The 17,057-nt window shown below is 43.1% G+C and overlaps 1 protein-coding gene across 1 annotated transcript in view; it reads left to right on the top strand.

Annotated features, from left to right (window-relative positions):
* The window catches only part of CFAP61 (cilia and flagella associated protein 61), a 247,955-nt gene that overhangs the window by 2,001 nt on the left and 228,897 nt on the right, over nucleotides 1-17,057 (top strand). Inside the window, 5 exon segments of the mRNA XM_086333756.1 lie at nucleotides 4,406-4,556; nucleotides 9,961-10,111; nucleotides 13,756-13,832; nucleotides 15,459-15,526; nucleotides 16,142-16,268. Coding sequence (XP_086189882.1) covers nucleotides 4,414-4,556; nucleotides 9,961-10,111; nucleotides 13,756-13,832; nucleotides 15,459-15,526; nucleotides 16,142-16,268 — 566 coding nt within the window. The 5' untranslated portion in view covers nucleotides 4,406-4,413.

Genomic DNA, 17,057 nt, shown 5'->3' with positions numbered 1-17,057 from the left:
GTACTGGAGTTTCAGCTTTAGCTGAAACTATTTCAGCCCAACTATTTCATTCCTTCCAAAGAAATCCCAGGGCTGATCTCCTTCAGAATGGACTGGTTGGATCTCCTTGCAGTCCAAGGGACTCTCAAGAGTCTTCTCCAACACCACAGTTCAAAAGCATCAATTATTCAGTGCTCGGCTTTCTTCACAGTCCAACTCTCACATCCATACATGACCACAGGAAAAACCATAGCCTTGACTAGACAGACCTTTGTTGGCAAAGTAATGTCTCTGCTTTTCAATATGCTATCTAGGTTGGTCATAACTTTTCTTCCAAGGAGTAAGTGTCTTTTAATTTCATGGCTGCAGTCACCATCTGCAGTGATTTTGGAGCCCCCCAAAATAAAGTCTGACACTGTTTCCCCATCTATTTCCCATGAAGTGATGGGACCGGATGCCATGATCTTTGTTTTCTGAATGTTGAGCTTTAAGCCAACCTTTTCACTCTCCTCTTTCACTTTCATCAAGAGGTTTTTAGTTCCTCTTCACTTTCTGCCATAAGGGCGGTGTCATCTGCATATCTGAGGTTATTGATATTTCTCCCGGCAATCTTGATTCCAGCTTGTGCTTCTTCCAGCCCAGTGTTTCTCATGATGTACTCTGCATATAAGTTAAATAATCTATGTAAAGTGCTCCGTAAATACCTAATCTGTCTTCAGAAGCAGAAAAATTATGTGCACACAAATGGTTAAGAGAAATTTTAAAAATAAACTTGATTTTTTAGAGCAGTTTTAGATTCACAGGAAAATTGAATGAAAGGTACAAAAAATTTCTATTTCTGCTGCCCCGTCCACCCCTTGCTGCCCCATGATTAATATCCACCACCAGAGTACTGCATTTGTTACAGTCCATGAACCTACATTGTCACATCACACGTCATTATCATCCAATGTAAGGGTTTATTTGTGATGTTGTACAGTGTATAGGATTTGACAAAAAATACAATGTCATGTATCCATCATTACAGAATGGTAAAGAACAATTGGTGCTAAGTTGTGTCAGTCATGTCTGACACTTTGCGAAGCTAAGGACCGTAGCCTGCCGGGCTCCCCTGTCCGTGGGATTCTCCATGCAACAATACTGGAGTGGGTTGCCATGCCCTCCTCCAGGGGAAAGAACAATTTAACTGCCCTAAAAATCCTCTCTGCTTCACCTGTTCATCCTTCCCTACCCATTTTCTTCTGGAAGCCACTTACTTTTTTTTTTTTTCAGACTATCAGCAGTCTTTTTCAGAATATCATATCATTAGAATGATACAGTGTATAGCCTTTGAAGACTGGCTTCTTTCACTTAGTAATATGCATTTAAGATTTCTCCATGTCTTTACATGGCTTGTTAGTTCATTGGTTAAGAGATTTTTGACAGCTGCCAAGTCTCTTGTTTATGTATTTACGTATGTAGAACTCGGAGAAGGCGATGGCACCCCACTCCAGTACTCTTGCCTGGAAAACCCCATGGACGGAGGAGCCTGGAAGGCTGCAGTCCATGGGGTCGCTGAGGGTGGGACACTGAGCGACTTCACTGTCACTTTTCACTTTCATGCATTGGAGAAGGAAATGGCAACCCACTCCAGTATTCTTGCCTGGAGAATCCCAGGGACGGGGGAGCCTGGTGGGCTGCCATCTCTGGGGTCGCACAGAGTCGGACACAACTGAAGTGACTTAGCAGCAGCAGTACCGTTTTTTAAGATTCCGCATATAAGCAATATCATATTTTACTTTTTCTGAACTAAAAACACTACTTCAAAAACTAGAAAAATCTTGTAAATTGTGTATGTGGCTCACATATATGTCTCTTTCATTCAAAACACTGCCGTCTGTGGGGTCGCACAGAGTCAGACATGACTGAAGCGACTTAGCAGCAGCAGCAGCAGTATGTACAACTATCACATCTACCTCTGCAGATAGTTTTTTCAAAAAGCTTTTTATGCTGATTTCTCAAATGGAAGTCATTCGTAACCAATATAAAAACAGTTGCCATAGTTCTATATCACCATTTTATTATTTAAACATTTAAAAGTTGTCTCACTTTTCTTTTTTTTTCTTTTATTTATTTATTTTACTTTACTTTTCAAATTCTAGATGAATGAGATTTTATATATCCGCCATAAAGAGAAGTCACCTATGGAAATAAATAAATAGCTATTAAAATAAAAAAAGATATTTACCTTAGGTGAGTTCCCTTAAATCTGTAACTATATGCAATTGATTTGACAAAGTTTAATCATTTATAGCTGCCTCTCAAACCTTAGAATGTTTCATTTCTGATTGTCATCCTTCCATCTCACAAGTTTTTATTGTGTGGTAATTCAATCCAGCTGTTGTTTCTAAAGCAAGATTTATCATCATTATTACTTTTTTCCCTGACCGTCAATGCCTATATAGATATATCTTCTCATTTACTTTTCTCTCCTCAACATTTCATCCTGTATTCTATTCCTTTCTGATTTTAATTTTCTTCTTCCTGATATACATCTTGTCCTAGTTCTTTCAACAGGGTTCTTTGAATGGTAATTTCTTTGTAGTAAATTGTCTTATTATCACCTTGATTTTTAAACCATTATTCAGCTAGATATAGAACTCTCACTTAGTAATTATTTTTGCCTCTGTATTTTTGAAATACTTGTTCTGGTAGTTGGGAAACAGTAGTCTACAGGCCACATTCAACACATTAACTATTTTTTATGTGGCCCACAAGCTAAGAATTAAAAAAAAAAAAAAACATGTTTAAACAACTGAATAAAAGACCAAAAGAACATTTCAGGATACACTCAACTATGTAAAAGTCAAACATCAGTGTTCATAAGTAAAATTTTATTGGAATACAGTCATCATGTAATTTGTGCAAGAATATATCTGCTGCTGCTGCTAAGTCACTTCAGTCATGTCCGACTCTGTGCAACCCCATAGACGGCAGCCCACCAGGCTCCCCCGTCCCTGGGATTCTCCAGGCAAGAACACTGGAGTGGGTTGCCATTTCCTTCTCCAGTGCATGAAAGTGAAAAGTGAAAGTGAAGTTGCTCAGTCGTATCCGACTCTTCGCAACCCCATGGACTGCAGCCTACCAGGCTCCTCCATCCATGGGATTTTCTAGGCAAAAGTACTGGAGTGGGGTGCCAACAGCAAAAAGTCAAATGATACAATCTGTGTTTTGAAAGAATGCAGTGCACACTGTGTAATTCCATTTATATAGTGTTCAAAAAATGGCCAAGGGCACTATGAGATAGAAGTCAGAATGGTGACTACCTGTGGATGGGGCCACCTTCCGGGGTGCTGGGAACGCTCCGCACTGCTCTTAGAGTCAATGTGATGGCGAAAATTAACTTCCCTGTTTTCCAGCTTACTGGCTTAGACCATAATAAGGTATTTCCCCTTAGGAAACAGGAAAAAAAGAAAAAGGAAGGGAAGGAAGGAGGGAGGAAAGGAAAGAGAGGAAGAGACACATACACATTGAGGCCCCTAGACATCGAGACAGATGGAGCTCGTCTTGGGCCTGCTGTTCTGTCAGTAGCATCTCCCGCGTGTCTTTCCCAACGTGAGACTCTCCGCCATTGCTGTCATTAGAGATTCTTCTCAGAATGGCTGTGGGGAAGGCTCGGTCTACAGAGAAAGCTGCAACTTTATCCTGGAGCTTCCCAGAGACTTTCGTGGGCGGAAGCTCCTTGCAAGCCACGTCTCTTACACTTATTTGGCCACAGACCTCTTCTCACCTTAGGACTTCCCAGGTGGCTCAGTGGTAAAGAATCTGCCTGCCAAGCAGGAGATGTGGGTTTGATCCCTGGGTTGGAAAAATCCCCTGGAAAAGGAAGTGGCTCAGTATTCTTGCCTGGGAAATCCCATGGACAGAGGAGCCTGGTGGGCTACAGTCTATGGAGTTGCAAAGAGTCCGACATAACTGACTAACAGCAACTTTTCAACCTCAAAATATCCCCCAGGACTGCCGCCCTTTGGGCTCTGGTTTGGGGGAGCTCTGTTTGTACAGGGGGCGGTGTCTGTATTTCCCCTCTAACTCTTGACCACAGTGACTGATCAAATATGAGGACCCTGAATCAGTAAATTCCTTTCAATGTTCTTCAGTCCTATTGCTTGAATATTTTTAAAGCAGCTTTGTGGAAAACAAAAAATATCGTTGCAGTCACTTCTAACCAGGCCAGTTCTCAGAAACCTCATTTTCCTGGAGAGACACGTGTCAGCTAGTTTTGGGGGACAGTTGTCATAGCCTATTCCCAGGGGAGATGTATCCCACCAACCGTGCTCACCCTGACCACACGAAGACTGAAGGAATGTCCCATTTTTGTAAATACGTAGCTAGACTGGCTCATCATCTCAGGTTAACAGTGGGCTGTTTTTCTCTCTTTTGGGGACAGGATCAAAAATGTCAGTACTCACTTCTCCAAGAGGAAAAGTTGAAGTGGTACATTGCCGAAGAACAGAGACACAAGATATTTATTGTATCAAAAACCTCATTAGAAAATTTACCCAGAAGCTCTTTGGAAATCTTAATATCATCTATCTTCTGTAAGTATGTAGTCAAGGGGCTCCACTCCTTTGTCCTCACAGGGCTTATGGCAAGGAAACAGACAGCAGGAAAGTCTGCCCTCCTGAGCAGAAGGTCTCTGGGAACAACCATCACTAAGTCCTATAACAAACATAAAAATTGGAAAGATTTCTCACAGCTTTTGGATTCAGGCAAACTTGTGTTCAAATCTCGGCTGCCTCACCTACCAGTAGAGTCACTTGAAAGCAAGTTAATAATATTAGCTACAAATATTGAGAATTTATTTTCCTTCAGACTCCGTGCTTTGCCAACATTGTCTTGTTTAATTCTGAGGTAGCCACCATCATGCCCATTTTTACAAATGAGAAAGTGGAGGCCCACTCAAGGTCCAGCAATTAGTAAGTGACAAAGCCTGAATGTGCTCTCAGCCACTTCCGTTGATCTGTTCTTCTAAACTTTGAATTAGGCATAGTTTTTTTTTTTTTTTTTAAGAAAATGTCTTTTTTTCTCCCTGTTTTGTTTTGTTTTGGGGCACTATAATATGAATATAGGGCTTTCCTGGTGGCTCAGATGATAAAGAATCCACTTGCAATTCAGGAGACCCGGGTTTGATCCCTGGGTTGAGAAGGGAATGGCTACCCACTTCAGTGTTCTTGCCTGGAAAATCAGTGGACAGAGGAGCCTGGTGGGGTACAGTTCATTGGGTCGCAAAGAGTTGGACACGACTGAGTGACTAACACATACAAATATCCTATAATCAGCTCCTTGTTATTTTGATTGAGCATGTTAAGAGATAGCTCAGTATTTTGGATCTCATAAAGCTTCAGATTAAATGTAAATGAAGAGTTTAAACTAGGCCAGCCTAAGACATTAAAATTTACAGTTTCTGATCACCACACTGACGAATGTAATGTAAATTTGGCATAGTTTTGTTGGAGAGTAGTAGGGCAATATATATAAAAGCTTTAAAAATACGTATACCAATGAAATTATTTCTTTTTTTTGGCCTTGTTGTGGATTAAACACCTTAATGATGTCCTCTGGATGGAAACATGTTGATGTGCACACACACACACACACACGCACACACAAGTTGTCAGAATGAAATCAGAAACTTCAGGACAATAGCAGGAACCCATGCCACTTTCTCCTTGAGAATTTTTTGCTACATTCTAGAAACCTCACACTTCTGTTTTGACAGGTTTGCAAGGAACAGAAGTTAAATACTCCCTACACTTAAGGAGGGAAGTGTTAGACTTCTTTGTATAAAATTATATTATTTGTAGGGATGAAGGAGATATAAACCCACTGCATAAAAGTAAGGAAACTTGGCCATTTCAACCTCAGCATGAATGAAAGGGTTGCGGGGAGGGATAAAGCTCCCCTGCAAAAGCTTCAAAACTTCCTAATTAATGGATGCATTTTCAGACAAACAAAACTAAGTTAATTTGCCCATAGACTGAATAAAGTAAAGGCAGTGGAAAATTTGATTAAAAGTGGTTACAGGTTAGTACTGTATCTAGGAGACTGCTAAAATAAATGCAGATCAGGTCTGAAAGGGTGGAGCTTCAGCTTAGACTTCAAATAATACTCACAGATAAGGTTCCAAGGAACATAAACTCGCAGCTAAAAATCACAACACAAATACACAAGGAGACAGTCACCATTAGTGAAAATCAAAGACAAAAACTATACAGGAGAATCAGACTCAAAGACTTCAGATATTAAGTCACAGAATAGAAAATAACTATACTATGTCTAAAGTGAAAAGGTATGTTTTAAAAGACCATAAAATGAAAAATGAGTATTGAAAAAGTCTAATAGACCATCTAGAAAGAAATAGAGTTAAAATTAAAAGCTCGGTAGATGAATTAAGCATCATAATAGACACAGGTAAAGACAGATGTAGTGAACTGGAAGATCAATAAAAATAGATTACCTGGAATTCAGTACAAAGAGACAGAGACAAAACATAAAAATGGGATACTTAACAATTAGGTATGATCAGACATCTAGAAGGACATAATAGAAAGTGGAAGAGTCAGTATTTGAAGAGATAATGGCTGAGAACTTTCCAGAATTGTTGAAAAGCACACATTCTTACAGAAAACTCAATGAATTCCAAATAGGAAAAATGCACAGAGAATTCTACAACTAACCACATCATAATGAAACAGCAAAACACCAAAGCTAAAGAGAAGATCTGAAAAATACCTGTAGAGAAAAAAGAAGTTGCCTGCAAACAACTAAAAATTAGTCTAATGATAATTCTTACTAGCAACAATGGTACCCAGAAGACAGTGAAATGTTGGAGAGCAAATAACATCAAACTAGAATTTATACCTAGTAAAACAATGTTTCAATACTTAGGGGAAAAAAATGAATGAATTTTTTAGATAAACAAAAACTAGTTTATCAGTTACTTTACTGGTAGACTCTGAATTAAGGAAATTCCTCAGAACATACTCTAAGCAGAAGGAAAAATATCTCTGCTGGAAAAACCCAATATAAAAGAAGGAAAGTAAAAATATGTATAAATATTTTTAAAAATCTAGCTTGTATGAAACAGTAACATTAACAATGACTAATCTAATATAGATACTAACTATAAATGGTAAATTATAAAATATAAATAATGAGATAAAATGCAGGACAAAAATAGCTGATAAATTGGGCGTCATGTGATTAAATAGAAAGTAGTTTTAAGGATTTGTTGAGGAGGAGGGTGTGGTAGCTAGTATTCAGAGGTGTTCCCCCTCCCTCCCACTAACCACACACCCTCCCATCAAGTCCTTTTCAAGTCTCTTCTTGTCCTGAGTAAGGGCTGGCCCTGTGTATAGAAATCAGCAACAGGGATGCTCTATGACTTCAAGTCTAGACTGTAAGAAGTCTACAGCTCCCCCTGCTCTCTGAAATGCTCCCTCTTGGAACCCAGATGCCACACTGTTAAAGGCTCAAGTCACAGGGCTACATGCAGGTGTCTCTCCTGACAGCCTTGGCTGAGCTCTTAGCCAATAACCAGCACCAACTGCTAACAGTGTGAGTGGAACCGTTCTAGACGTTGGATATTCAGCGGACTCCAGCTATTAGCACCACTTGACTGCCATCACCTGAGAGACCTCCACCAAAAACTGCTCAGTCAAAACCAGCTAGCCCACAGAACCATGAGAGATGATATAAAATCGCTGTTTGGAGCCTAGGGCTGGTTTGGTACATGTCAGTTGATAACTGGAACAGAGGGTAAAGACTTTGTTAGAAATACATGTTAACTTGGGCTAGTATAATCATTAAAGGATAGGCGTAGAGATTATAACTGCTGATCTATAGAGGGGAAAATTGAACAGGAAATTAATAAGAAACCAGAATCTAAAAGCAAGAAAAGAGGAAGAAAAAAGAAACAGAAAGCATAGAACACATTAAAATCACAAATAATAGGAAGATTGAAAAAAATTCTGTATATCGGTAATCAAAATAAATGTATCTGAACAAAATTCTTCAGTTAAAATATAAAGATGAGTAGATTGGCTGAAAACAGAATGAAACGAAGAGCAGTCATGTTTTACATATGAGACATACCTAAGGTATAAAAAATCACAGAGGGATTTAAAGTTGAAGTATTGGGGGAAAAAAGGGACATGAAGCCTTGTTTCACTACTTAACGAGGCAGAAAATGGGAACCCTTTTCCAACCAGATTTTCACCAAATACAGTTAAGTAAAACGAGTACTGGCTGAACTTAAATTCCTGAAACCTATTGAATAAATGAAGCACTGCTCTAATGGAAAGAACTCTGATTTCTATTGCTGGTAACATCTTTGAACTTTAATATGTTTTGATGAAATACATAAGTGTGCACACGTGTGTGTGTGTGTGTGTGTCTGTGTATTTTTTAAGGGCTCCTTTGGCTTGGATCTGGCTTATTACAAAGGATAATTTTAAACCAGCTTTAAAGGCACACACCTCCCTCTACCTTATCCCTCCTTTCCCGCTTTCACTCCCACAATGATTTTTATCTGTCCTATAGAGGACCTATTCACTAAGCAGTAATAAGTGGAAATTGTATATATAAAATGATTTGCTGCCAAAGTTACTTTTTGCAAACAGGCTCTTTGGAAACTGCAGTGCATTTTCCCATTGAAATAAAGTTATTGGTGGCTGGCTTCCCAGGCCACCCCAGTAAAGCCTATTTAATCTATACTGTGTGTGCGGTATAGCACTGTGCTAATTGTGCTGCAGAGCACCACCACCACCCTAGGTTCCCATGGATAAGTGAATTTCAGGTTCTAATTGGGATTCCAGGAACACCTTTCCTTTCCTTCACTGAAGGGATGGTAGCTGCCCGGTCCCAGGTCTTGCCCACTTCCTCCTCTACCACCTTCATCACTGCCATCACTGATGCTCAGTGATCAAGGTCCTGATCAAGGTCAAGGTCAATGGTCCTGCACCTTTGACCATTCTCATCCTGGTTAGAGTGAGGACGAGACTCAGTATGAAGTCATAGGTCATGGCTCTGGGAACCCGGAGCAGGGGAGCCCAGAGGACAGGAGCTGGAGGGAGACCTGCAGAAGTAGAATGAGGGGCAGAGGCTTCAGTGAATTAGATGAGAGAATCTGGGGGGCTGCCCCTCCTGCTAATGAACGTCCTGTGTGGATCCCGTGTTCTCAATACCTGAGGGCAGCCAGCTGCAGAGCTTGGGCCAAGGGCACCCTGCTGGGAGTCCCCTGTGGCTAAATGTTGTGACTTCCTGTGAGAGGGGATGGTGGCTAGAGGTGCTGAGATTGATGTCCCAAGTGCAGTGGCTACTTAAGGTGCCCACAGCTCTGGTGGTACCAGATTTGACTCAAGTGATTTGACTCCAATTATGTAGAGCAATTTTTGTGTTAAATGTTCTATCTTCATTTTTATAGATAGCTTCTACTTATAGGAAGGGATACTGGTTTTCCTTTTATGATAGTAATGTAAAACTTGTTATTGAAATAGACTCATTGTAGCCAAAAATGAACTGGCTTAAAGATAATAATGATGTGTAGGAGGTGCATGTGTGTGAGAGACTCACAGGGGTCAGTTGACCATCCTAAACGTGTGTTTTGGCCAGCACGATGAAGCTGGCAACATGGAGAGTGTGCAGAAGTCTGCAGTTGATGTTTCCCCCACCCGTCTCCAAGGGAGGATCCTGGGCATCTCATATCATAGATGTAGCACCTTTCTCAGGAAGTGTAACTTTCTGTAGAGATGTGGTTGATAGCGCCAGGTGTCCTGAAAGATGTTCCACAGATGCTGCCTCATTGCTGCCACCTCTTGGAAAGGTTGTCACACCTGACTCAGCGGGTGCTGAACTCCAGGAGCCCAAGGTAGGAGAAAATGACACCTCTTCCTTTCACGGTTGGTACCTTCTTCATGTGTGCAATTCAAACCATTTCCACAGGGAGAAAGCAAACCTTGCCATCACCCTCCACAATGACCAAGAGGAGATCATGGCCCAGGCCACCTTCCTGGATTACCCCAACTGGAATATTGCCACGCAGGATGATTGGGTGTCCGTGTTCCGGGAGCTGGACAGTGACATACCATGCACAGTGAGTGACCACGCATGTCATTTGTGAGAACAGCCTGAATTTCCGAGGGAAGTCCTGTGTTTCCCTGTGGATCGCCTCAGTTTTCAGACTGAGCAGTTTAAAGGTCATGACAGAATGTATGTGACATCATGATAGACAGACATAAACATAGGTGGTGGAGAGGGAAGGGGAGTCTGGGAGCAAAAGGCCTCTGAGGAGGACCTGGGGGAGCAAGGAATTAGCGGAGCAGCAGAACTCTGCTTCCCATGTCTCCATGCTCTGCTCCCAAGTCTCTGACCTGCCTGGTAGGCACCTGCCATTTACTCCATCTGCTCCTGAAATACTGGCAACAGAGTCTCAGGTTCAAGTCATACTCTTTAATTTTTAAAGCGCCCTTGTGGGCTCTAGCTCATTTGATGTCTTTCAGTTGCAGATGCAGGACACCCTGTGAACCCACGGGAGCCCGGTCGGGGGGTCCCAGGAAAGTGGGGCTTTGGGAGGGGTGCCCAGCCTGAGTTGACCCTGCCTCGGCTTCCAGAGCCAGGCCCACGTCCGGTCCCAGCTGCTGGGGAGAGTCAGAAGCTGCGACCATGGAGTTCAAGAGTGTGTCCCCAGAGCCCTGGGGAACGGCAGTCGCGTGCAGGGGTGGATTGGAGCATACACACAAACACGCCCAGCCAGCATGTTGGCTACCCAGCATCTGTCCATCCAGAGTCCACCTCCCCCTCATCCCCTGTGGTCCCCTCTGCCCACCACCCTGTGCTGTCCTGGTCCCCACTGTCAGGAAAGTGATCTCAAACTTGGAAATAGGCCAAAAAGATCTGCTCGGTCAGGGATTGTACCTTTGATTGATTTTCTATTGACTGAGCTGTTTTCCAGTTCTGCAGGAGCAGTGATTAGCTTGTAGATTTGGGTCCATTTGAGATGTAAGTCACTTCTGTCTGGTGGAAGAGATAACCTCAAAGGTCACCATTTCTGACCCTGCAGGACAGGAACTCTTTGTATCTAGCCAGGCAATCTTCTAACAATTTCCTCATTAAACTGCCAGAAGACAGCTTCTCAAGTGCAATGAATCATTTTTTGTTGTTGTTGTTTTTGTTTTTAACCATCTCGCTGGTTGCCTCCTGAATTGATGCATTGAATCAATCTCTGACACTTGCACTTTGTCTTTGCATTAGGGTCATGATTTTACCTTCTCAAAAATTATAAATTAGCACGATTCTTCATAAATTCTTTCCCCTTCTATTCCTCTTCTTGTTCTTTTAAGATTGTTTTCTTTTTCAACTACTTCCTTCAATAGTGTCAGAGCTGAGTTTTCCTGTGTGGTACACTAGCCACGTGCAGCTACTGAGAACCTGAAATGTGGCTAGTTTGAATTGAGATGAGCTATGTGTATAAACAGCATATTAAAAAGCAGAGACATTACTTTGCCAACAAAGGTCCATCTAGTCAAGGCTATGGTTTTTCCAGTGGTCATGTATGGATGTGAGAGTTGGACTATAAAGAAAGCTGAGCACTGAAGAATTGATGCTTTTGAACTGTGGTGTTGGAGAAGACTCTTGAGAGTCCCTTGTACTGCAAGGAGATCCAACCAATCCATCCTAAAGGAAATCAGTCCTGAATATTCATTGGAAGGACTGATGCTGAAGCTGAAACTCCAATACTTTGGCCACCTGATGCGAAGAACTGACTCATTAGAAAAGACCCTGATGCTGGGAAAGATTGAAGGCAGGAGAAGGGGACGACAGAGAATGAGATGGTTGGATGGTATCACCGACTCGATGGACATGAGTTTGAGCAAACTCCAGGAGATGGTGATGGACAGGGAGGCCTGGCATGCTGCAGTCCATGGGGTCACAAAGAGTCAGGCACAACTGAGCGACTGAACTGAACTGAACTGATGTGTATAAAACATACTCTGGGCATCAACACTCTCAGTAGGAAAAAGAAGAGTGTAAAATATCTTGTTGAGAAGTTTTATACTGACTGCTTCTTAAAAGGATAATAATTTAAATAGATTGAATAAAACATATTAAAATTAGTTTAACCTGTTTACTCCTTTTTAAAAAATATATCTAATATGTACCTAGCATTTGTGGCTTGAATTATCTTCCTATTGTTTAGCATAGGTATAGACCCTTATGGCTTAATGTATTATCTACCCCAGGGGTATCTGCAAATGAAATAATGATTTTTATCTTAAAGCTGAGGAATAAATATTGAACTGTAATATTCTTGATGGAAGAAAGAATTTGGGAAATACACCAGCCAAGTGATAAGCCATGTACCATAAGCCAAGTCCTGTTCAGAATATAAAAGATGCCATGGGGTTAGGCCAGTCTGTGCACGGAAAGTGCTCGCATTGTGACGTTACGTTGTCACTCACTGTCCCTGGTGATATCTGAATTCTGGAGTTTGTGTTGTTTACCTTTGGGGAATTTTCAAGCTCATGAACTAAACTCATGATTCTTCTCTCACCATTTTATGCCTGATAAGCTCCTTCCGAGTGTTCTGAGGGCACATGCCACCCAACAGGAGGGGAGACCAAGGCACAGACATGCCGGCGGCCACCCAAGGCCCACCTATGAAATTGCTCAGGAAACAGGAGACACAGAAGTGCTGCTGTGTCTGGACTGAGGTGCAGGCACTGCCTTCCCTTCACCACTCAGCTACCTCCCATTTGCATCATCTCCAGAATTTGAGGGTTTGCCAGTAAGCACAGGGGTACAGAGTCAAACAGGCCAGTGTGGGGATGCACAGAACAGTTTGGAAGCCTTCAATACAACTGTGCTGTACAGGAGAAATTGATGCAGCATTGTAAATCAACTACATGCTCAGTGGCTCGGTTGTGTCTGACTGTGTGGACTGTAACCCACCAGGCTCCTCTGTCCATGGTATTTTCTAAGCACGAATACTGGAGTGTGTTGCCATTTCTTCCTCCAGGGGATCTTCCCAACCCATGGATTGAACCTGAGTGTCCTGTGTCCCCTGCATTGCTGTCGGATTCTTTACCTTTGAGCCATGAGGGATGCCCCCAAATCAACCATACACTTTGACAGAATTTTTTTTTTTTTAAGCTATGGGGCAGAGCTCTTTAAAAACCCTAAAATCTTATCCTGAGAGTCATAGAAGAATCTTTGCTGCTTTGTTTTCCCGCTCAGGTTCTCTGGATCCTGAGAGTAGGGTTAGATTCTGACTCTGGGAATGTGGAATGAAACAAGCCATCGGATTCATAACTGGGGCATTTGCCTCCCACCCTGGAAATTCGGGAGAGACTCTTTCCCTCGGGTGTCACTTGAATAGAGCAGCAGCTGCTGACCCGGGAGCCCCAGCATTGTCTTTCACTAGGCAGTGGTGCCCCAGGACAAGACGACGGAGTTCTCAGTTCTCAGTCGGTTTCACGCCCCTGTAGGCACGCCCCTGCCACGTAGCTGGCAATGAGGTGGGAGGAAGGGCCGAATGGAGGCTCTCCATGTCCGTGAACAAGTCCAAGCTAGGAGGACAGAAACCCTGCCTGGATGTCTCCTCATTTTAGACACAAAGTTTCATCCACCAGCACCTGGCAGCTCTGGGCTGTGCCCACCTCCAGACCCTCCCCCCACCCCACCTCCCACCTTCCCCTTGCTCTGACTCAGCCTCTAACCATGTCCTGTTTCCTTCTGCAGCCTCTGAACACACTGTTCATGCACCTCTTTGTGGCTGTGGACGAGTATTCTGTCGGCTGTTGCAAAGAGATTATTCGGTGAGTGGCCATAGCATGGCAGACGGTGACATGGAGCACTGGTAGCAGCATCACAGACAAGACTTGCTCCTGTCTCTATCATGTCTTTAAGTATCTGGATAGTTCAGAGATATTTTTTTGAACTAAAGTTTAGGTTGCTTTTTTAAAAACTTTTTATTTTGTGTTGGGGGTATAGCCGATAAACAATGTTGTGACAGACTTGCCATACACATACATGATAGATAGTTTAAAAATATTTTTAAAGGTCCTAATTCTTTGTGGTGTTCAGTTTGCTTTCCGGCTCTAGTAAAGCATTTCCTCTGTACAGCAGTGTAATTTCTGAAAGAAAACAATCCTTCCTTTAAATGGATGCCTTTAACTGCTGCCACTGGAGGCAAACAGGTTGGACCGTCCTTTGGGAAAACATGGATTTGGGGGAAGAAAGGAAAGAAAAAGGTCACAGGCTTGGATGTTTGTAAAAATAGCTTTCCCCAGGCTTATCCTGAGACACGTTATTAACAGGACAACCGGCAGAACATCGTGAGTAACAGGTCATGGGGAAACATGACCTGCTGAGTTCCCGAGGTGGATCCCTGACATTTGGGGGTGGTGGGCCTCTGTAATGTCACACCAGAACCTCCAGATGCCAGGGCAAAGGTTAATCTCAGCAGAAATCTGGTGCACCACATGGATGTGGTGCCTTGGTTCTTGCCACCTCCATGGAACAGATACAAAAGGGGGCCTTTTGGAATCCAGAGAAAAGCAGAGAAGAGAAAGGAATTGTAGGTTCCCTTTGCCGGTGGGGAGCAGAGCACCCGGGTGCATCTATGAATGTCTCATTTTTGTAGTGAAGGCGTGTATCTCACTCAGGTGCTGATCTCAGAGACACAGCAGTCAGTGGTCCTGAGGAGAGATCTTACTTCATTCTCTGCCCAGGAACTGAACCTGGGTAGCCTGGATGAAAACCAGGAATCCTAGCCACCAGACCCCCAGGGGCTGGAGGCTAAGAATCAAAGTGACCCGGGCTCTTTCCCCGTGTGAAAGCAAGAATGTTTCAAGGAGGCAAAAGCTGTAGACAGGCACAAAGTTTATTACTAAAGAGGGCAGCATAGCATGTGGGAGAGCACACAGAGAAACAGTTGGTTTATTGAAGGCAGAAACAAGGCAGGGGCGTACCCGGAGAGGGGTCCTAAATGAGAGCAGTAAAGAGGTGCTTTGAAGCACTTGTAATAGGCAGTCCTTCCAGATCTTTGTTTACAATTGGCCAATTACCTTGTTTCTTTCCTCATTCCTGATTGGTCCTAGGACCCTCCCCAAGATGCCTGTGCAGCTTTTTTCTAAAATAGATCCCACTGTAGAGGCCTGGGGTGCATGTTCCCTTTTTGACCCCCTTTTAGAAGGCTTCCTGCATATGTGGGAACAGGGAAGTTTTCCTTGACCTCGGGAGTGGTCATCTTATCTCTCTACTTGAGCAGAGCTCAGCTTCTGCAACTAGCTTTGTCCTTGGAGTCCTGGGTGGGGACACAGCTTGAATTTTACTCCCCTTGACAAACACCAGCTGTCTGGCCCCGAGGCCCATCTATCTCCTACCTCAGTGGCTCATGAGGTCACGTTGCTGACACCCCGACCTTCTCTTACCCTCATCAGGACCGTGTTCAAGGCGGTGCTGGACCTGCACTTTGTGTTCCTCATCGTGCCATCCTGCATGAGCCTCGGTAAGGCCTCCTCCACCACGTCCTAGCTCCAGGAGCTGAGGCAGGAATTTCGTGCTTAAAATGGGGCATCGAGGATGGGACATAAGAATGGTCTCCAGGTCCTTGAGACATAACGTGCCCATCTGACTGTAACAATTAAAACACATGTTACATATATACAGAATCTAGAAAAATGGTACTGAAGACTTTATTTACAGGGCAGCAGTGGAGAAACAGACATAAAGAATCGACTTATGGATGTGGGGAGAGGGGAGGAGAGGGTGAGATGTATGGAAAGAGTAACATGGAAACTTACATTATCACATGTAAAATAGATAGCCAACGGGAATTTGCTGTGTGGCTCAGGAAACTCAAACAGGGGCTCTGTATCAACCTAGAGGGTTGGGATGGGGAGGGAGACAGGAGGGAGGTTCAAAAGGGAGGGGATATATGTATACCTATGGCAGATTCATATTGAGGTTTGACAGAAAACAACAAAATTCTGTAAAGCAATTATTCTTCAATTAAAAAAAAAAAACAAACAACACATGTTAGAGTGAAAACTTCATTTTTCTTGAAGCCCTGAAGTTACTTCTTGGTAAATCCAGGCCTCATTTCTTTGTCTCTGGGATTCAGGCTCCACTCTCATAACCGTGTTCAGCCAAGTGGGGTATGTCCCCAGCCTGACGAATGATGAGGACTTTGCCGTGCACGTGTGTCACAGGCACAACCACTACCCTCAGCTGCACATCCGCAAAGCCAGGTAAGACTGGTGCCAGGCCCCCTGTTACCTAAGCCTTTACCCCGACAGTTACCTTCATGCGTGCGTGCTCAGTAGCTTCAGTCATGTCCAACTCTGTGCGACCTCATGGACCGTAGCCCGTCAGACTCCATTTTCCATGGGATTCTCCAGGCAAGAATACTGGAGTGGGTTGCCGTGCCCTCCTCCAGGGGATCTTCCTGACCCAATAATTGAACCCGCGTCTCTTATGTCTCCTGAATTGGCAGGCGAGTTCTTTACCACTAGTGCCAGCTGGGAAGCCCAACAGTTACCTTACAGAGAGTTTAAAAATCGCCAGTTCTTACTGTAAACAATTATAGCTTGAATGAAATTGCTTTAGAATACCCAGGAACTTTCATTCATTTGGAGGCGATTATAGTTCCCCTTGATGACATAATAGGATTGCATGTTTGAGAGTCATTGTGTGCATGATTGAGAGTCATTTGGTGCCATGTGGTCAGCAAAGCTGTGATTTTACTTCTTAAAAGTTTCTAAAGACAGACCCCATATTTGACTTTTTGTTTTGATGTGGAGCTTTTTAAAAGTTTTTATTGAATTTGTTGCAGTATTGCTTCTGCTTTATGTTTTGGTCTTTTGGCCCGGAGGCATGTGGGACCTTAGCTCCCCGACCAGGGATCAAACCTGTGCCCCCTGCATTGGAAGGCCAAGTCCCATCCACAGGACTGCTAGGGAAATCCCACCATATTCATGGGTTGTGTTTGTTTGTTGTGTTTTTTCATGTGCTTTGTTTGTTTCTGGTGTTGCCCAACT

Source organism: Bos grunniens, chromosome 13, assembly GCF_055505025.1.
Source record: "Bos grunniens cultivar Pamir isolate PY7600 chromosome 13, Bosgru_T2T1.0, whole genome shotgun sequence".
Lineage (NCBI taxonomy): Eukaryota > Metazoa > Chordata > Mammalia > Artiodactyla > Bovidae > Bos > Bos grunniens.
The sequence above is the reverse complement of the archived record's forward strand: the minus strand, read 5'-3'. Positions and strand labels throughout refer to the sequence as shown.